This window comes from Oryzias latipes, chromosome 10 (assembly GCF_002234675.1).
Source record: "Oryzias latipes chromosome 10, ASM223467v1".
Lineage (NCBI taxonomy): Eukaryota > Metazoa > Chordata > Actinopteri > Beloniformes > Adrianichthyidae > Oryzias > Oryzias latipes.
In genome coordinates this window covers 5,524,862-5,546,609 of record NC_019868.2, presented here as the reverse complement: position 1 = coordinate 5,546,609, position 21,748 = coordinate 5,524,862, and the positions used below count along the sequence as shown (strand labels likewise).

The 21,748-nt window shown below is 43.9% G+C and overlaps 1 protein-coding gene across 6 annotated transcripts in view; it reads right to left on the bottom strand.

Moving 5' to 3' along the window:
- Positions 1 to 245: 245 nt before the first annotated feature.
- Positions 246 to 21,748, bottom strand: part of fam13b (family with sequence similarity 13 member B) — a 57,827-nt gene continuing 36,324 nt past the window's right edge. For 2 of the 6 annotated variants that reach the window (XM_020706382.2, XM_020706384.2), the window contains exons 8-24: positions 18,382 to 18,426; positions 15,836 to 15,931; positions 15,377 to 15,512; positions 13,175 to 13,302; positions 11,889 to 11,940; positions 11,674 to 11,803; positions 9,028 to 9,102; positions 8,429 to 8,699; positions 8,210 to 8,348; positions 7,571 to 7,652; positions 6,801 to 7,007; positions 5,325 to 5,539; positions 4,892 to 4,975; positions 4,167 to 4,262; positions 3,731 to 4,083; positions 2,231 to 2,332; positions 246 to 1,994 (exon numbers count right to left, since the gene is read on the bottom strand). In XM_020706382.2, coding sequence (XP_020562041.1) covers positions 1,871 to 1,994; positions 2,231 to 2,332; positions 3,731 to 4,083; positions 4,167 to 4,262; positions 4,892 to 4,975; positions 5,325 to 5,539; positions 6,801 to 7,007; positions 7,571 to 7,652; positions 8,210 to 8,348; positions 8,429 to 8,699; positions 9,028 to 9,102; positions 11,674 to 11,803; positions 11,889 to 11,940; positions 13,175 to 13,302; positions 15,377 to 15,512; positions 15,836 to 15,931; positions 18,382 to 18,426 — 2,335 coding nt within the window. In that variant the 3' untranslated portion in view covers positions 246 to 1,870. The remainder of the gene's footprint in view (positions 1,995 to 2,230; positions 2,333 to 3,730; positions 4,084 to 4,166; positions 4,263 to 4,891; positions 4,976 to 5,324; positions 5,540 to 6,800; positions 7,008 to 7,570; positions 7,653 to 8,209; positions 8,349 to 8,428; positions 8,700 to 9,027; positions 9,103 to 11,673; positions 11,804 to 11,888; positions 11,941 to 13,174; positions 13,303 to 15,376; positions 15,513 to 15,835; positions 15,932 to 18,381; positions 18,427 to 21,748) is intronic. The other 4 variants (XM_011479846.3, XM_020706383.2, XM_011479849.3 and 1 more) reach the window with 4 other exon arrangements.

Genomic DNA, 21,748 nt, shown 5'->3' with positions numbered 1-21,748 from the left:
CTTAGATGACCCCACCCTTACAGTGACGTGTTCTCCCTACCATGATAAAGGTGGAAAGATTTCATGTTATCCATGGACAGGCGAAGAGGTCACACAAAGACAAGTTTCCTATTTAAAAAAAAAAAAAGAAACTTTAGAGACTGAAGACGTAATGGAGAGCATCGATTTTCTCAAAGTTTTTCTTCAGTTTTTGAATGAAAAGAGAAATCTCTCCATCTCCATGACAAACCAGGTCCACTCAGTTCTCCGATTCTGTCCAAAGACACACATTTATTGTCACTACTAAACAAAAAAAAAGCCACAAACATGAAGGATTTCTGCTGCGGACGGACGGCGAGTTTCTTTCCACGGCAACCTAAAAAAAACACTTTTGATAGAAGCTGGAAAAAAACAGGTGAGAGTTGCAGAAAAAGCCCTTCAGAAATGACGTTTTTGGATCAATCTGGAATGTCAGTGAAGCTGTTATTCCCCATCATCCTCCGTGATTCATATTTTGTTCATTAATGAAAAAGATTTTGTCTGAAGACAGAAAAAAGCACAGGAGTCGACACACCGTCGTCCACGCCCAACATGGGTTAAAACATCCAACGCAAACTTTTATTATTGCTGCTTCTTCATGGCACAAACAGTGAAAACAATACATGTGTTGTTGGTGTTTTTTGTTTTTCATTTTCTTTTGTCGTACGATTATGTTCTCTGCTGCCATGCAAGCTCACTACAGTACTGCTTCTAGTTTAGCTTATTTTACACAGAGCGACCGAAGGCCGGCCCCCCCCGGGCGCCGCAGCTTCATGTGCCGACGGCGGCGCCGGGGGGTGGGGGCCGGACTAACATCTACAGCTGGTTAACAGAGGGCGAGTACACACAAAGGAGAAGCTGGGAGGGGTTAAAGGTCAGGGGGGGAGGGTCACAAAAACCAAAAAGGGGTCAGCTTTGAAATAACTTAAACGTATTTGACATTCACTGTTTTTGAGTTTTTTCCGTCGTTGGTGTTCAGTGTTTAGATTTACAAGTAGTGCTTCATTTTTCCAAATGCAAAAACTGGGGGAGGGGGGACATGGGGGGGGCTGCATTCTGTGAATGCTGTGCAAATAACATCTTTATACATCAGAGTCCCAACAAACAGCCCCAAAGTTTCTCCGGACCGCATGGCTCCGCCCACGCCCTTCGCCGAGGAGGGAACAGGAAGACGAGCTCGTCGGCGCCGTCGCTTCTCGCTCCACCTGCCAGCAGGAAATCCCACTTCTCCGGATCCGAGCCGGGCGACGGCAGATGCTTTCCACCTTTTTGACACGGCAGTCAACGAGCTGCTGGATTCAGAGAGAAAGAAAAAGACGGAGGCTCCGCCCTTTAGCGTGTCCTCATAGTAACACAAGCGTGAGCATCCGTGGACAACGGCGTTCAGCTGTCGTTTGGAAGGAAGGATCGGTAGAAAAACAAACGCAGTACGTGGGGAAGAACGCCGGCATCAGTCCGTCGTGTCATTTAGAAATCCGGATAAAACAAGAGTCCACAGTCGGAGGTTTAAAAGGTGAAGCGGCGAACGCGGCGTTCTCCAGAGGGTCTAAAATGCCAGTCCTCCGCTGTCCAGAAACTCGAAAAGTTCCTCACATCCAAAGTCTCAAATAAAACAATCCAGACGAGTGCAAACAGTCTGCTGATGAGGGTCAGCCGTGTGTCGCCATGACGGCGGTGATATGCAGGGATGCTCAGGACTTGGTGGTCTCAGTTTTCCTCTTGTTGTTCAGTCATGTCTGATTCCCAGACAGCAGAGGTGAAGGCTGCCGCTGGAGGAGGTGGGGGCGTGGCCTCTGCGGTGACAGCGGCTAAAATGTGCGGCGATAGCGGTTGTCTGGAGGGGGGGAGGGGTTCAGATGGATTTGGAAGAATCCTGTTTGCTGATGAGGACTTCCAGGAGGCGGAGCTTGGCTTTGATTCTCTTGTACTCCCTGTACTCCTCCAGCATGGGCACCCGGTCCTCCTTCTGGACGTTTCTGCAGAGGAGGAGGAGGAGGAGAGAGAAGGTCATCAAATGTGTAAACCTTTGGAAGGAGCTGGCCGTCTCTGGAGAACGTGGACGAGCCGCGCTTGCTCAAGGGAACTGCTGCCATCTGCGAGGAGCAAACCTCTGCCTTCATATTTGTACTCAGAGTGTTTCATGTGGGAATTTCCCTCCTGAACTTGTGTGTGTGTGTGTGTGTGTGTGTGTGTGTACGATTGTCCCGCCTACCGTCCGTTGTGTTGATAAAAATCTTCCTCAAACTCCCGGATGGTCTTCCTTAGTTTCTTCTTTTCTGCTCTAGCCTTCCACAGCTGTTCCAGCAGCTCTGGCCTGGGGGATGATGGGAAATGTAGTTACACAAACTGCCATATTATGACACAAAAGTCACATGCTCTGTCCAAATTCCCACCCTAACTACTCAAAAGTCTATATTGGGAGGGACTATATTTAATTTAATTTAAAAAGCAATTCAGACACCACACTCACCACTTTTTTTTTTTTTAACGGTGGATATGACGTTATCGATTTTACAAATTTAAAATCTAATTGATCTGAGCGTTTTGCGATGATTATTTAGGAGTCCACTGTCTTCTGAAGATAAAAACCTCGATGGTTTATTAAAAAAACATATTTTAATAATTTTTTGGGCAAAATTTGTTGCGACGCAATGCATTGTGGTCTATATTCGCCGATCCAGTGAGCATCAATGCACACAGGTTTTTCGCAGAGACATCTGGGAGATTTCTAGGACACTGGATCACTGTGGTTTCGAACAGCACTACAAAATGCTAACCACACTATATAGGGGCTAGGGTGGGAATTGGGACACAGCCAGAGTCCTCTACTGTAAATGTAAATGTTTTATTTAATATTTCCAAAGCCGTCATTTAAATGAAAAATTTAAAGTTTTAAGAAGCTGAAGCTGCCGGTTTGTCCCGGTCAGAAGCAGAACTGCACCCAGCAGCAGGTTGGTGTGCTTAGAGAGTATTCTTGTAGCCTATTTGGGCCGTGACCCCAAAGTGGAGACGTGAAGGAGGCGCAGGCAGGAGGTGACTCATGGTGTCATGGAGGATCAGCTGCTGGGATCATGTTCCAGGACCGGTAAGCACCTGCAGGCCTGAGCTGATTACAGATGCATGCTGGAGGTAATTACAGCCATGAAAGCACCGCCGCAGATTACAGGCTCAGAGTTTCCTCCGTGTCGCTTCCTGCCTTGTTTCCTGAAGATTACTTCACTGTGAACTGAAGGATCCACAACTCAAATATGACCTCTTATGACTGAGAAGACTGTAAAGGTGAAAGTGTGCTTGACAGTACGTGAGAACTGGACTGATCCCCCCCTCCCCCCTGGCGTTCTAAACAGGAAGGACCAGCTGGTTACAGGAAGTCCAAATCCCATAGACTTCTATGGTCAGAGGAGCCCTTCTTTCTTTGATACATTTTTTAACACATTCAGTCTTTTTCTTATTGCTTTTCTTTTTTGCAAGTTATTCAAGTCCTAAACTGACCAACTGACTTTTATTTATGCCTCAATAAAAGGTGGGGGTCTCATGTCCAACGGTCCAGATTTCCTTTGAAGCACTACATAAACAGGATATAACGGCAAAGCACGGTGGTGGCAGGGGGGTGATGTGGGCCTGTTTTCATAGTCACAGGATAGACAAACATGCTGTGCCCCCCCCCCCCCCCCGCCCCCCTAAGGAGGAGCGTCAGCGGTCCGAGCCTTACATGGACGAAGCGTTGGAGCTGGACAGCCGCAGGTCCAGAGCCAGCCTCCCCGATCCCTCCTCCATCTTGTCCGTCATTGGACAGTGGCCCTGTCCGTCATGGGGGCTCTGGCTCCTTCCGGACACATCAGTGGGAGTCCCGCTGTCGAAGGTCATGATGACATCGGGGCTTTGCATCTCTCCACCGCTGCTCTCGCCTTCTTCCTCCTCTTCATCGTCCTTGTCCCTCTCTTCCTCCTCCACAACCTTTCGCTCCTCCTCCTCCTCTTCCTTGAACTCCTCCCAGAAATGAGCAGTTTCGCCCTCGATGATGGGCTGCAGGGTTTGAGTCCGCCTCTTACTGGAGGGCGACACCTGAGGCAGAGGGAAAGCAGAGGGAACCACCTTCAGCTGACGCCGCTGCGTCCCTCCTGGAAGGTGCAGGCAGTGGTTCTTACGGTGGCGGGTGTGATGCTGACTCTGGTGAGCATCTGTTTGACCAGTCGGTAGCGCTCGTACAGCGGCTTCACCACCAGACGCTCCTCCTTGGTTACCTGGGGGAGCAAAGGGAGATGTGGTGAGTGCCGCGGTGCAGCTACACGCTACGAACGGCAACTTCTGATTAGGGATGGGTATCGTTTTTTCTGGCGCCGATGCGAAATCGGTACTTTTGAAACATAAACGGTGCTTCACAAAAAAAAAAAAAAAAACGCTAATTTTTCCCCCAAAATGTGATGAAGCAGCGTGATGGAGGTGAATGTGCCTGAGAGGCTTTATTTGATTCTTTCTGACAGTCTGCACTGCCTCTCTGTTGTCACACTCGCTGAAGCAAACACGTCGTTCACCGCTCATCACCATGGCGACAGTCTTTTTTCACAGCACTGTACACATCACTCTTGACCATCGAGTTGCTGACTTAGAATTTTTGCTGTGAAGTTCAGTCAAATGAGAAGTTTCACTTGCTTCTCCTGCACTTTGACTGAAGCTCCGCCCACCTGCACAGCCACACCCATTCCAATATAAGCCCGCCCACAATTGCTGGAAAGGTAAAATAATTGGCTAGAATTGTACAGAAAAATTAAATAGAAAACAAGCGATTGACATGTCTGAAATGAAGCATCGACATTCCCAGTTTTTTACGGTACCGGTACCAACATGGCACAGAGTACCCATCAGAACTTACAGGTCGACCATGCAGGCCTTCGTAGTGCAGCAGGTTTTTCTGTAGGACCACCTTCTCGCAGGACAGTTGTTCTTTGGTCATTTTCTAGGAAGACAGACGGAGATGTTAGAATCCAAACAGAACTCCAACATTTCTGTGGCGTTAGACGATCAGACGCTTGGTTTAGTTTCAGAGAACTGGAGGAGCGAGACGTTTTTTAATTGTCTCCTCTTCCAGAGACATCAGACCTGTGTCTGTTTTACTTGTTTATCGTTTTATGGAGGTAATTGGAGGGCACACCAGACGTTTTTGGTATTGTCTGTGCTATATTTTAGAAATGTTCCTTCCTGCTGTGGAGGGATTCTGGGGGAGAACGTAACTCAATCCAACATCACGTATGAAATGACTGACACGTTGGTACTTTTACTGCTTCCTTTTCTACTCGTCTCTTCACCTTGATGTCGTCTGGCCAGCCGTCCTCCTGCCTTTTGCCCTTGACCCTCCTCTGGATGAGGTCCAGCGTTTCCTCCCTGGTGGGGTGGGGGCCTCTGACCTCCATTGCTGTGTCGCTGAGGCCTTGATCCAGAGTGGAGCCGAAGCTCTTGGGCAGGGTGTTGCTACGGGGGCGAGTTTGTGGGCCGAGCTCACTCTCAGCACAGTGTTTGGCATCTGGGGGGGGGGACAGCGATGAGAACGAGGTAACACAACATGAACCGAAGACAAACATAAGAGGATGCTGTGCAGGGAGGCAGTTACATCATGCATCTGTTTAATGACTGCCGAGGAGGATGTGAGAAAACCACAAAACACGAAGAGAAACACAGAAAAAAGGTGAACAGAAATTTAACGCTAAACAAAGTTCATTCCCCACCACAACAAATCATCTCCTCTCCTGGAGACCCAACCTCCACCTCTCTACATGTTCCTCCACCTGCTCTTACTACGATGACAGTGTCATCTGCAAACATCATGATCCCCAGAGGTTCCTGTCTAACCTCATCTGTCCATCACCACAGCAAACAAGAAGGAGCTTAAAGCGGATCTTTGGTGTACTCCCCCCTCCACCTTAAACTCCTCCGTCATTCCTGCAGAACATCTGGCTTCCGATCTTTTGATCTATTTTCAAGGTGTTCCCAGTGGTCTTTTAATTGTCATTATGCTGTTTTTAGACAAAATCTAAAAGTCTGTGCGTAGTTCATCTGTAATTTAAGCCTCCATATTTCCCATCATCCATCTGTTTACATGCTCTCCCGCTGGCTTACATCCCCTCACAACTGCTGCAGCAAATATGGTGAGTAATATTGGAGCTATCCAGTCGTACTCTTACAAGCCAGGTACCAGCTCAAATAGTCAATTAGATCCGTCAGAATCTACTGGCGCAGGAAGCTTGTAGCTTGATGACTGTCGCACCTACATAAGTTTAAGCTAAATTTTCTTTATTTTTGTCCTCCATCATCATATAAATGCTAAAAAATTTACTTCTGAGTATTTCTACTCACATTGCTGTCAATCAGGAGCATAAAAAAAGCAGTTTGATCGTATTTGTGACGTAACAAATACGCTGGGCGGGCCACAGGCTCCGCTCCATTCTGATGCATCCACTAACAGACCAATAGATCCATGAACGTCTTTGTGTTCTTCATCTGAGCTGGAATCTGGATCCAAACTGTCCGACTGGATAGCTCTGATATTGCTCTCCATTTTTGTTGCACCGCTAATGTTAGATTGGGGTTGTGAGGGGCTGTAAGCTGGTGGGAGAGTGTGCAAACGCATTGATGATGGGAAACGAGGCAGTCCTGGCCACAACTCACAGGTAAATTTCTGAGGACATAGTTTATGATCACATGATTACCATCCAGATCCACCCAAACAAGATGCTCTCACAAGGCAGCCTCACTGTGACTGAGTGGTGTTTGTAACATCTACTTACTAGGGGGGCGGTACTCCGTGAGGTCAAATGGTCTACAGCTGTGGCCTGAGCAGGGGTGGAGCAGGGGGGTGAGAGTGTGACAAGGAGGTGAGCAGATAGAGGACGAGGAGGAGGAGGAGGAAGGGGAGGAAGCATGGTGGCGTCTGTGTGAATGGAGCAAAGCCTGGTGCCTCAGCGTGCTTCTGGGTAAAAGGTGGTGCTGGCGTCCTGGTTTGGCCAATCAATCAATCAATCGGTCGTTGGATGTCAAGGGGGAGAAGGGAGGAAAAGCGGAGAGCGGGTGCTCGTGTTATTTATGTATTTATTCATTTTTTTCCTCCTTCATTTTGAGTTGAAACCAACGAGAATGTCCCTGCCGCTGCCACCTCCTGAGGAGGAGGAGGAGGTGAACAGGCAGAGGCGGGGGGGCTCAGCAGGGTGAAGCGACAAACAGCCGTCAAAGCTCAGAGGAGGAGGAGTCCTGTTTGACAGACAACCGCCCACGTTCCGTCATGGCTTCACCTTCCTGAGCTCCCGGCAGGTCGTGGATGTGGGTTCACAAGGACGCACCAGCACACTGGAGGGTGGGAGCCACGCATGTGAGAGCCACGCCAGCCCTGAACATGAACATGTCTGCTCGTGTTGGCGTGGAGGAGCAAACATGCCATGTTTGACACAGGGTGGGGTGGGAGGGGGTCAGCCTGTCCTGCTTTATCCTCCCACCCCCACCCACCCACCCCCACACACACACACACATGCACATTCAGAGGAGACAGCACTGACACACTTACCTTTAATCTGTCTGCGGATCTTGGTGAGGTCCGTCATCCATTTGAGGACTTTGGGGTTAGCTGCCTTTTCCGCATGAGAGGGCTGCAGAGACACGGCAGGAGGGGGTCAGGAGAGAAGCTCAAGAAACTGATCCTCCCCAAAACAGAAATGTGTCGCGTTTTGTGGACAAAACTCCTGCTTATTCTCATTGGATCCTGCTAAAAACATGTTTTCATCTCTCTCACTTTTTGTGTAAAATCTGAGATCTTAGGATCTCACTCTGTACCAACATCACAGCTCTGATGATTAAAAATGTAATTATTTGGATCAAATTCCCTTAAAAGTCTATATTTTTTTGTCTTGGTCCTCCATTTTCTCATATTCTTAACATTGGGAGTTGGGTCATCTAGACCCACTAGACAGTGCTCTGAACCTTTTTTCTTCAATGATTTGTGATCTTCACTGGTGTCCATGGATTACATGAAATCTTTCCACCTTTATCCACCTTTGTCATGGTAGGAAGAACACGTTAATGGAAGGGTGGGGTCATAGGACAGCACAAGGGTTAAGCTTTAAAGCAGAATGAGCAGGAGCTCAGAGGAAAGGCCAGTCTGATCCTCAGCATTCCCTCACATAACAGCCTAACCCTGTGTGTGTACCTTGTAGTTCCTCTCCTTCTCAAACTGCTCTTCAAACTGCTTGATTTTCTTCTTCAGATGCTGGAGCTTCTTTGTGAGCTGATGGGTCACAGAATCTCCTCTCACCACGTCTCTAGAGCCAAACGACGCACGCCTCTGCCTGAGGAGAAACCAGAAAGAGCCGGGTTCCTTTGAAGTCCCTCCTGTGAACTCTCAGTTCGTGCCTGACGCCCGTCCTACCTCGGCGCTTTGGTGGGTGAGGTGGCGTCCGAGTCCTGGAGGAAACGATGGGTGCTGTGGGCTCCAAAGTCCAGGAAGCGCCGCGCTGGGATGTGAGGGTGGGTGCGAGAAGAAGAAAGGGAGTCATCTTGAACTCCTTCCCCCTCTTCTTCCTCGCCGTCGTCCTCCAGGCGCAGCAGGGGGAGAGGAACTATGCGGCCAGCCAACGGGGAGAGCTGCGCTTCTCCACTTTCACTGTCGTCCTGCCATGATTTGAACGCTGGAACCGGGTCTGCGGGGGGGGAGGAGGTGCAACAGCAAATCAGTAAAGGCAGAACTATAATAACAAGCAGGGCTGGAGAGAAAATAAGGAGGGAAGGTTGTGTGTAGGAGGGGTTACAAGAGAAAAGAGAGAGTTAGTGTCATCGGGGGGACGGTGTCTGCAGCATCAAACACCACTCAGGGAGTTCTGACATTAAAAAGACGGTTTCACATGCAGGCGGGAAGAACCTCCACGTGTTAAAAAAAGCTGCTCATGTTTTCCGTATGTATGGCGGTGACAGGTGGAGGGGAGGGGGGGAGGGGGGGTTGGACAGGTGCGCATCCATGAAACCACTTACCCTGACCCTCCTTCTGCAGGTGCATACATGAGAAGTCGATGGGAGGAAGGTGGAGATGGGATGGGGGTGATGCTGCTTGGATGGGAGGAAGAAGAGAGAGGAGGAAGGACAGGGAGAGAGGGAGGTCAATCATTCAGAACGATGTCACTCGCCTGCAGCCATTCAAAATCCACACGAGCATCAAGATTCTACAGCTCTACATATATGTGTGTCAGAGAGACGATGGACGACAAACATGGGCCGTAGTTTTTGATGTACAAGTCGCAATTCTTTGCATCATTTGGCTGGGGGTGCAACTTGTATGTGATATCTAAATACTAATATGTATATATGTATATAGATAGATAGATAGATAGTCTTTATTGTCATTGCAACATTGTACAACGAGATTAAGGTGCAAAAATAGTCAAATAGTAAAAAATAAAATCACAATAAATAGTATAAAAACAATATAAAATACAGCAGACATAACCCACACATGCTTGAACATTTCTCTCATATTTCCATTTACTGGAAATATGATATGAATGAATGTATATTTTATATACATTTCTCCCAAAAGTGCGACTTATATATGACACGTCTGTGACTTATACTCCACAGCGACTTACAGTCCAACAACTGCAGTACAGGTCCAGGAGTGTGGAGTCTGGACTATCACCATTAAACAGGAGGAAGAAAATCTTCAATTTATTCATGTTTGTCTTTGGTTTGTGCAAAAGAATTTAATTTTTAATTATAAATCATAATTACCCAGCTTTTTCTTGACGGGCTAAGCGACATTAAAAGTTGTTATTATTGTGTGAATAATCTCTCTTGTGTTTTCTAGTGTCTAGAAGGTGGTAAACACATCAGGATCACATTAAAGTGAATGAAAAACTGTTTTAACCTGAGAAGTACACATTGTAAACTTTAAAGAAATACTGAACATTTAAAAAATTATATTTGAAATCTGAAGAAAAACACTGAAAACCTGACTAAAATACAATAAACCTAAAACTGCTGCTTTGTATTTTCAACATTATTTTCTGTTTTTATTTCTCTCTTGGCTTTCAGTCCTAAATTTACAGTTTCAATTCAGACTTCTCGTTTTCAAAGTCGACCTTCATTTTTGTGGCGGTGGGGCTTTGAGCCTATTGGCTACGGGGACATGGATGTTACGGTGACAACAACTGCCCTAAAACAGTTCCTGTGTCATCCAGTCACTGATGTACCAAACATTGCATTATCACTACTGATTTTTCCTTTTTTTCAAGTTTACAATATGTACTTTGGAGTTTAAAATGTATTCAAAATAGTTTTTATTTTTATTTTCACTGGCTTGAGGCTGATCCTGTTGTGACCCCACAGTGGAGCTCCAGGGCAGAATAGATCTCATTGCCGTAAATAAGAGACTGTAAACTTCAGACGTGTTTATTTTTAGTTACTTTAAATTGAAAAATCTATTTCTTAAAAATATCCCTTGGACAAGCAGACAGGGAAGTGTTGCGGTCATCTTTTTTTATTTGCAGCCTCTCAGTCGACTGTGACTCACATCTGGTGCCGTTTAGGGAAATTTGGGCAAACAGCTGCTAATTCAACGTCTGCTTCCAGTTATTGTAGAACAAACAGGTTGGATTGTTTTCTCTAAGCCTCACTAGGAGGAGGACTGCACTGAGAATCTGCCACTGAACCACAACAGCCCCCCCCCCCCCCCCCCCCCCCATTGAGTCCAGTTTGCTGAGTCATTGTTTTGTTTCTTTTTTGTCAAGTCATGTCTGTAGCGCGGAAACATGTTTTTTTATTGCTCGATGCATTTGTTTAAAGTCCTTTTCTGACTTTCAGATTAGCGAGGTGTGTAAAACAATCTACTGAAAACTCTGACAAAAAGGTATTTTAAGGTGTTCAACCTTCTCTGCAGTTGTGTCGACAGATGAAGGGAAGCAAAGCGAAAGAATGCAGGAGGACACAACAGACACACTGCCACAGGAAAATGCTGCAGGTTTGGAATATTCAACTCTAAGAGTGTCATCCTAAAAGGGAACTAACAAACAGCAGGACTTTCTGACTCAACTGTCCAAAATCACCTGAGGCGAAATGAAAAGTGGATCATCGTGAAAAAGCCAAGTTCACACAAAATGCTTTAAGGCAGGTTTAAACAGACTAAAGAGAAGCCGTCTAGGACTGTAGATGATTGGATGAAAGTGATCAATCTTTTTAGACATTGTTGTCAGCAACTGGGCCGTCTAATGATGTCCAAAGATCAAGTCATTTATAGTTTTGAGACGGCAGAGTTTGTTTCTTTAATAATACTCACAGCTTTTATGTCATTATATCATTTGCCACTTTAAACACTTTATAACGCAGCTGAGAAGAACGGCTTGGAATTCTCTCTTTGTTTCTGAATTTCACTAAAAAATAGTCAAACAAAACGTCTGTGTGTTTTCCCAAAACAGACTTCAGGACTCAGTTCAAGTCTATGTTGTGTTGAAGGTGCTTTGACAGTCCAAAAAGACAGTCTCTGTGTTTTTGTTGCAAAAATGAAGGCAGAAAAATCCTCAATCTACGTTTTTCTTATTTCTTTCAAACCCTTTAGCATTTTTGCCCTCCAAAAATGTCAAAAGTACTGTTATCCTGCAGTGGAATCCTTGAGAGGCCAGTACATACCCTCCCACTGGTTGTCAGGAAAAAGCTGCAGGTGAGAGTCCTGGCCAGACTTCTGTTGGCATGACGACGGCTGGTTCCTGTTGGTCTCGCTGGTGTTGGCATTCTGGTCGCAGCGGGACACATCAGAGTCCTGGATGAAGAGGGCAGGGAGAAACCATCATGGAAAAAAGAACAAACACAGAGGAGAACAAGTCTCTATCAGAGGCAATACTCACACTGATCTCTGTGATGGTCTGCTCCATGCTCTCAAATAGCCGATGATCCTGACTGGAAATAGGAAAGACAAGAGGCAGACTTTTAGTTTAAAAAAACTGTAAGGCGCATCAACAATACTCCAAGACTTCTTTACGCTTGGAAAGGATGCTACTTTGTTTGACTTTGACTTCAGACAACAGCTTTTGAGTTATTTATGCTCCGATTTATCTGTAAAAATGCATTTGTTTTCATGTGATGAGAGGTCACAGCCGTGCTGAGAGCGTGATGACAGAAAAAGGCGGGAACAGCTGAGGCAGAGTCACACTGCCGTCACACAGACCGACTCAGAGTCTCACAGCAGCAGTCAGGATTCATTCATGTGTCATTAGTTAATATGGGATGGAGAACTGCTGATATAGCATGTCCAAAGGGTTTGTTAACCCTCAGTAACACATGGGCTGTGTGTAAATTCACTCACTACTCCCAAACCCAGAGGTCTGCAAATTAACACTAAAAATACATTTTATTTATGTCTATATGTGACAATTAAGCCATTCGTTTGCAAATGTAGCTTTTAAATATTTTGAATAATAGAATTATAAAAGTTTGATTTTTAAGTTTTGACAGCAGACCCTCAAAGTTCCTTTCAAAATAAAATACAACCTGTGTTAATTAAGATCTTCCTGCTGCAGCAGATTTCAATCAAAAATGCAAGAAAACTAAGTCAAACGCGATATTTTCTATTCTTATGACAACTAGACGCATAGGTGTAGCATAGATTAAAAGATGTGCTCTACATAACTAACTAGTTTCATATTTATTAAAATTGTTAGCCTTTTTCTTTTAAGCTAAAGAGCCAGAATGGAGGGCTAAAAAAGCTCTGGAGGCTGCAGACTCCTGCCCTAACCCTTAAGTACAACATCATGTTGGACTATCTAGTGCCCTGGATGTTTGTTTTTGAATCAGCAAATATGATGCCACCCATATGTTGAAGTAAAAACCTAATAAATATAAGGGTTTTCCAAAGACTATTTATGAATCCATTGTTTTCTGAGGATGAAAACTTCGATGATTTATGAAAAATACATGTAAGTACATTTTTTCAAATGACAAATCCCTCAAATACAGTGCTCTATGTCAGACTATCGAGTGAGCATCAATGCACACTGGTTTTTCGAAGACAAAAATGGCAAACTATCTTAAATAGTGCACTGAGTAGTGACTCAGCTGCTTTCTTGGTTTGACCAGTAAGCAGGATTTTGGGCTAGTCATTTCAGGTGATGGAGAAAAAAGAAAAGCTCGTCACCTGGCAGTGTTGAGGTTGCTGTCAGCATCTCCGGCAGCCTTTGTGTCGATGTCCATTCCTGAGCCCTCTTCCATGGAGGTGACAGAACCCAGAGGATCCTGGAACGGGAAACGACAATCATCTACCGCCTAGTGGATGACAAACGGATCAATCTGAAGTTTGACATGAAGAAATTCAGGAGAGTCAAAGCCACGAGGCAGCAAGAACAAACATCACACAAAGTTGTGCTCACACAAAGAAGTACATCCCAAATTTAACACAAGCTGACAATTCACTGGCTGTAAACAAGGAACTTCACCATAAACAGAAACCGTGCAGTAAAAATACACATTAGGGTACTTCCCAAGCTCAACAGAGAAGGGTTGTCTAGATTCATTTTCCAGTAAACTGAAAACCTCCGATCACAAAACAAAACTTAAAGGGGTGTTTACCATCCCAGGACTTTTAGGTCTTCTCCTAAAATGAAGCGAGGCTCTTCAGAAGAAGACACTGAAGGTCATGCAGGTATGAGTGATGACAGGACTCATTGTGAAGTCAGTTTTTGTGGTGATTCAGAGGGAAACAGATATAACACGGACCCACACTTCAAACTACATGAGTCCTCCCGGTCCTTGGGTTCTGAAGGTGCTGCTGCTGCTGCTGCTGGGATGGTCCACAGATTGACTATTTGAATGATTTTCACGTAAGGATGAGCAGAACATCTCCCTGTCAGCCATGCTCTCTGCTGCTCCTCACCTTCTTTAGAGAAACCAAAGCTTCTCCACAGCCTCATTCAAGCAAAATGTGTTCCAACCTTTAGTTCCTTTCAGAGGCACAACACACATGGACGCGGCACAGACGTTTTGTTTCTCACCTACTTGAAGAACACAGAGTCTAAAGAGTGAGAACGTTCTTTTGGGTTTGTGTGGTCTCGGTATGCAACTGATAGAAACTTTGTGAAAGCAGCTTTTGTGTGTGACTGTGAAACTGGAAATGTTGTTGACTCCCTCTCTGGGAAAATCCAGATCCTGCAACAGAGCGTGCAGAACAAAGATAACCTGTGCCGATCTTATCAAATATTATCAATCCAGCCCGGAACACACTGAAACAGGAAGGAAGTTATCCATGAGCGGTGTGCTGCAGATCCTCAAAGTACCTAGCATGGATCTGTGACTTTCTGTACTGGAGGTACTGATGTTGGCATTGTTTGGTTTTATCATTTTGTTTGACGTTAACGTGCCTCCATGTTAACATTGGGAGTTGGGTCATCTAGACCCACTAGACAGTGCTCTGAACCTTTTTTCTTCAATGATTTGTGATCTTCACTGGTGTCCATGGATTACATGAAATCTTTCCACCTTTATCCACCTTTGTCATGGTAGGGAGAACACGTCAATGTAAGGATGGGGTCATCTGGACCCCATAGGATAGCACAAGGGTTAAGAGGTTCCAGAGCCTGTCCTCTGTGTCTTGTGTTTCCTTGAGGCGCGTGTGGCCACCTAAAAATGGAACGTACCAACTTTTGTGCGTGGGGTAAATATAATATGAGGAACCCCTAAATGCTGCGTCTCCACAGAGCACGATGTGCACAACAGAAGCGTCCAGTTTCAGTGTCGGGTCAAAGTACAGATGCAATCTGAGGTGCTGCGGCGCATTTTTGCATCGGGCATGGCTTAGTTAAAAAACTGGACACATTGCGTGCTGATGATGCGATTAGCGGTTGAAGTCCAACAGTGCCCTTTCGGCGCTCTTTAGTTGTTAATAAGGCGTGAGCACTGGCTATTTACTGACCCCGCATGAATGCCACATGGTCGGAATATGCATGTGAAGCGCCTATAGGAGGCCCGTCAGATGACCACACAAACTTTGCTCTGATTGTCTAATTTCCTTCATTTTAACAGTCAGGCTGGGCATTAGGAGCCCGCACTTATCAGCACTTAAAGGCCACTCGTGCAGTCTGCATAATTTAGGTGGGTCAAAAGAATAAAAACCCTTACGATACACCTGCATCTCACCTACGTCACCTTACTTAACCCATACAAATTGCATTAGTGCTCAAAGCCTGTGGGCTCACCAAGCGGTCTACAACCTTGCTGTTTTGTATACACACCACACGTGTACCCCGTACAGGTTTGCCCATTTTTCCCTTGCCTACAGCCCGTTTCCACCCGTCAAGGGCAGTTGTGACCAAGGTTTTTGTAGAATGAAGACGCTCACACTGACCTGTGTGTTGATCGGTTGCTGGTGCCGCTCTGGCTGTTGGACATCCTTTTCTGGGCTACAGAGCCTGTCCTCTGGGTCAGTTTGGTGCTCTTCATTTCCATGGTGGTCCTCGTCTTCTGGCTCAGTAGGACTCAAGCTGTCAGGTAATCCAGAAAAAAGCATTATCGACCTAAATTACATCCAGTAAACGATGGATTTAAAAGTCCTGCTGTGTCCTGAGAGTTGACAACAACCAGTGAGGTGAAGATTTCTCCTCATAAATATGTTTCTATCTTTCTACACTTCACATCATCTGCTTGGCTGTGAACCTTTCAACATTATTTGAAGCGATCTGGTGCTTGCGTCTGCAGGAAGGTGTCTACATGTTTAGTGTGTGTGCTTCCAGCACAGCTGCTGTGGTGTGTGTGTGTGGGTGTGTGTGTGTGTGTGTGTGTGTGTGAGTCTGTCCTGCACTCTCACCCCTGGCTGTTGTAGCTGCTGAGGTCGTGGTTGATGGAGCTTTTCAGCTCTAAGAGGTGATGCTCCACCGCTGCTCTGATGCTTCTTTGAATGATGCTGAACAACAGAAAGAGGAAACACACACAGTGTGAGGAAAGAACTGGACTTTACCCACAGTTCCCTATGAACATTTACTGAACAGCTGCTTTTTGATTCAAACTATGACTTAAAAGCTGAAACCACCTGTGGATGCATCATTTGTTTCAGGCTTAAACAGCAGAGGACAGAATTCAGTTCAACTGTTTCAAGGCCGAGCTTCATCGTGGAGCCAGGAGTACTTCTGGGTTTACTTAACAGCTCTTCCGTGTTCTGCTCTTATATGATTTTCTCAAGTATATTAAAAATGTCACAAAGACAAAAGAAATGAAAAACTTTACAAATATTTAATTAAGGCACCGTGCCTTCATGACAAAGTCTGTTTTCGGGGGCTGTTGATCATCTTTTGATCTGCTGTCAAAATGTTATGAGTGGTCATTTAATTATGATTATGCAGTTTTTAACCAAAATCCAAAAACCTGTGTTGTTTTCTAGGACATAGTTTCTGCAGAGCGGCACAAATAAACTAAGGGTTGATGGCTTTTACAGTGTACATTATCGGAACGCGCGCTGCGGAGGCCTGTACCACGTCAGATGGTTGATTCCACGAAGTGGGTTAAAAAGTGATAATGCACACTTTGAAGGCCATTAACCCGCTTAAACCATGGTCACTTTTAAAATGAATATTCAATCAGTCTTTAGTACTTTATTAGTTTTTTTAGTTTAGAAAGGTTTTATCACAAAAAGTAGACTATTTGTAGCCAGCTGAGCCGGTATTGACCTCGACTGCAGCGGCAAAGGAAAGCGATATCTATGCTGACCGTCACGATGGGTTAAATAAAGCATCAGTTCAGAGAGAAAGTTCTCCTCTTCATGCTTGTTTTTGTCCAGATGATGAAGCTAAAGTTTGTTTTAAAGAAGCCAGAACTGTGATAAAGAAGAACATCTAAGCTATGTAACCGGAACTTTTTTAGGTGTGCGTTATCCCTATGGATCCACACCTAGCAGCCAATCAGAATCGAGTATTCACCCGGACCATGGTATAACTATAAATGTAATATTTTTAACAAGAAATACATTTTCTCACAGACAGATAAATGAAACAAGTTTTTCCAGTGTTTTAAACCTGGATCAGATGGAGAAGGATGTATAGTTTAATTTACAGTTTACTGCTTAAACTGGAGCCAGAGAGGGGCAAAGAGGAGACGGAGGCTTCCACGCTCTATAAAAGGTAATGACAGCAGTCCCACTATGACCTCCTCTGCACGGACACGCGAGTCGATTCACAGGCTTCACTGACGATCCATTTATTCAGCTACATTTACTGGACTCTGGATGATCATATATTTCTCCTTCAAGACTAAACGCTGGAGGAAAAGCTTCCCGCTTAATCCCTTCAGTTTGACGCCTCATGTCAGCGATGTCTCTCTGTGAATTACCAGAAACACTGAAGTTTAAAATAACTCAGATAGGCTTCAGCTTTTTTGTTTGTTTTTGAATGTGTGTAAACTTTGAGAAGTCTTCAGTGCAGGACTACTTATATTTTCACACATGCACACATCCCACCACAACCGCTGCCTCAGGACCACACACCTAAGAGGATGGACCAGCATTCTCTTTAGCGATGAGAAGCACGAGCAATGCTTGGAAATCCATGTAAACAGAGAGAAATGAGACCTTTGTGCATCCTCAGACAGGAAGCAGCGTGGCCTGAAGAAAGACCCACAGATCTAAGACAATTCCTAGAAAAACAACATTAAACTCTGAAGAAGAGCAAAGTGAAACCTCAGGTGATGTTTTCCTAACTTACAGAGAAGAATGGCTGCATTTCAAAAGCTTCTTTTTGACCATTTTAACAACAAAAGATCCCCTTTTTTAATTGAAATCACTACAACAAAACAATTCTTTACTAGAACAATTGTTTGAAATATAACATCGACGAAAGAAAAGAATAAACTAACACAGATTTTAATATTGAATGTGATTGCAAACATGTTGACTAAAACAGAAGGGATTCTAAAGTTCAACAGAGAAACAAGCCACTTATGTTGACAATGTCAAATTAAGCAAATTAGAATGGGAGAATAGTTGATGAATAAAAAACAGAACACGTCGACCAGGAGTGAAAAACTGTCAGTTAATCAAGACAGCGAGCCATGCAGAGACTGAGTTAAGGTTTGTAATCAAACACCTGCTGGCCCTGAAATGCTTCTATCTCAGCACGGTCTGGAATTCCTTCTCCTCCACTTGTCTTTAGCATCTCTTTCACTTCTGTTAGTTGGATTCCTTCTTTGTAGAACATTGCTTGCAGGTTTTCTGCTTTGCATAAATGTTTATATAGATGTTTGTTCGCCTTAAATGACTTGAATGGTTTCATCTACAGTCCTTCCAATTTGGCTATGTGAATGTGTGCCAAAGTTCAGACTGTCCATAAAAGTGTGACGCTGTGTAGAATGGAGGAGTGGACTTACTCGGTTGAGTCAGCGGGCAGAATGGAGATGGAGGAGAGGTGGGAGCTGCAGAGGAAGACGGAGAACATGGTTAGCAGAGCTTTCAGGACAAAAGTCTCGATCAGACGAGATTTAAGATGCACAATCAAAGAGGTTAACCACAGAAACCTTTGGAAGTCATAAGCATTATGTTTCTGCATGCTTTTATTACAGAATGTGCTGATTAGCCGAGAAATGTGCGAGACAAAGACACGTTTGCGAGTGGCGCCCATTCGATTGCTATTTAGGCTCCAGAGAGAGATTCCTCTAATGAGACTGAAGGGTGTGGGGCAACGCTGTCTTTGTTCTTGCACCTTCCTGCACAAGCACATGTGTGTGCACGTGTGTGTGCATGTGTGAGGGGGGGAGAGGGGCCTTATGCTGCGATCGCAAACCCGCCGGGTGACAGGTAAGCTGGAACTGCAGCCTTATTTAAGAGTCCTTCACGCCTCGTGTTGGGTTAGTATGTGTCTGTGCATCAGAGCCAGTCAACGCAGCCCTATGGAAAAACAACAGCTGATGATATGTGTGCATGTGTCAAGTCACACATCTCTGACGCAACAAGAAGGGCTTTGAGAGCCAGTGTAGACAGAAGTAATAACTTTAGATAAAAAAAGAGATTCCTCTCATTTTTACTCATTTTCCTCTAGTTTTGTTACTAATTTGGTAGCAACAACCCTAAGCCCTTCAGAAAGAAGTCAGAATTCTTAACCCATTGGCAGGTTTTTTAAAATAAGCAAAATATTCTACCAAAGGGGTAAGAAGAATGGTTTTACCAGGAATTCTTATTGTAAGAAAAAAATCTAATTACTAATAATTATTTTCTAAAACTAAGATTATTTTTCTATTGAAAAACTTTATTGATAAGGTTATTTTTCTATTGAAATTTTTTTATTGATAAGGTTATTTTTCTATTGAAAAACTATTGATAAGGTAATTTTTCTATTGAAAAACTTTATTGATAATGTTATTTTTCTATTGAAAAACTTTATTGATAAGGTTATTTCTCCATTGAAAAACTTTATTGATAAGGTTATTTTTCCAATGAAAAACTTTATTGATAAGGTTATTTTTCTATTGAAAAACTATTGATAAGATTATTTTTCTATTGAAAAACTTTATTGATAAGATTATTTTTCTTGCAAAACAGAAAACAAGACATTTTTTTCTTGAAACAAGGACGTTTTATCTTTCTTTGGGTTCAATTTTTGCAGTGTGCTGACATTTTTATATATAATATTTTAATTTTAAGTCGGATTTTCGTGTTTTTATTTATTTTTTTATACGCCTATTTTAATGTTTAACTTCTGACATTCGCTTTGGCCACCTGAACTTTCAACGTCACAACTGCTCCAAAAAAATTGCCTTCACTGTGGAAATGTTGCCACGGGGGTGAAGGTGAGAGGCCAAGTACGTCAGAGATGGAGCCGAGTTTACATCAGATCTTCTGGCATGTGAGCCCCCCCACCACCACTCATTCTGTCCTTCAAGCAGAAAAACAGCCAGCGGCTTCTTGTCATAGCAACTGTCCCTTCATGGTGGAGATAAGATCTGTCAGAAAGCTGAAAGGCTGAGCTGCTGTGGGTGCCCTCCTCTCTAACTATAGATTTAAAGGGCCTGTAGATGTTACATAATTGTCAAGGGTTTGTAGCTGCAATGATAATATCCAACCTTACAGCACTGAACCCCTGAGAACAGAAATGCCTGCAGTCTTTAGATGTGCACTTTTTGCCTCACTACAGTTCACTTTGAGACTGGAAAACATAAAGGATTTTTGGGAAACTTTAAATTTTAACCAGGGTATAAGAAACTTTTCAACTGAGATCATCATTTAAGGATTACAAAAATCCAGCCTCTAGGCTCCTTTAAGCCTCCCGCTCCAAGCTGGGATGCTAAAGATCATATAAAGACAAAGAAAGTGTGGCTGAATTCCTTTTGCTTTACATGTAAAGGAGGAAACTGTTTTTTCCTACATGTCACAGGGAGCTCTTTCAACACCCCTGACACCAAAATCAAAGCTCACTGTGATGTAACTTGTTTTTTGGTGTTTACCATGTTTTGGTGCCATTTTCTGACGATGGAGGACATACATTAAAACAATATTAAGCTTAAAATAGCATTTCTGAGTACTTCATAATTCAAATTGTTAAGAATCATGAGCAGGAAAAAAAACGCAGTTGGAAAAAGCTCGTAAGTGTGACAGAAAACATGCTTGGCGGGCCACAAGCTCCCTGCTCCGCTCCACTCTGATGCGTCCACTAGACGAACAGATCCATATTCGTCTTCCTTTTCCTCGTCTGAACTGGATAGCTCCATTATTGCTCGCCATTTTTGTTACACTCCTAATGTTAGGTTAGGGGTGTGTGGGTCTGTAAGCTAGTGGTAGACGGTCTTAAAAACGGATGAACGATGGGAAGAGGGGGCGGACATGCTCTGCACAAACAGTCCCGATTACCGCTAACAACTCAGAGGTGGATTTCTAATGAACTCCTGCCGCTCTGCAGTAACGATGTACTACAAAACAAGATAGGTTTTTTTATTTTGAGTAAAACAACAACAACATAATCCCAACTGAAACACCACTGGGGAACAGATGTTTTTGGAGGTAAGATGATTTTCTTTCCATGAACCACACAGCAGCTGAGTGTCTCTTTCCTGCTTGAACGATGCGCTGTGCTGCTTTCTGTTGTAGTTTTCCAGTCTGACTCTATGCCAAAGGAGCTTTTTAGTTCGTGTCTGTCTGGGTTGATGCTACACAAAGCTTCTAGCATCTCAATCCAAAAATATGTGAATAACATTTTAATAGATTAGCTCCAACAGCAGGTCACCACACCCAAAGATCCATGAATCCCAAGAAACCATCATTCTACAATCGGTAACCTTTGAACTTTTTGATGATTAACAAACAAAAGCTGGTTTTACAGTGGGATGACGTGACTAGTTAGCTGCTTGTGTTTGACCTTGATTTAGCCACATTTTGGAATTTTCTCTTTTCATTTCTTATTACAGTTATTTTCTAAAACTCTGAGGTCCAAACTATTTGTTTTTTTTGCTTATTTACTTCGACTGTCTTTATTGTTCTAAAGCCAAAAAGATAACATCTGACAGATTAAGGCAACTTCTTATTCTGTTATGAACATTTATCTGTAGCTGATGATTTGATTTATCGTGTAAAAACATCAGCAGGAGGTCGCTGCTGACAGAAATGACCTCCCTGAGGATTTATGTCATTCCATTTCATTTATAGGTGCAAAAAGCATTTGAAAACATTTCTTTTTATGTTTAGTAGACTTCAACACAAGTTCCAAGGCTCACCTACGTTTGTGAATCATAAAAACATATTATACAA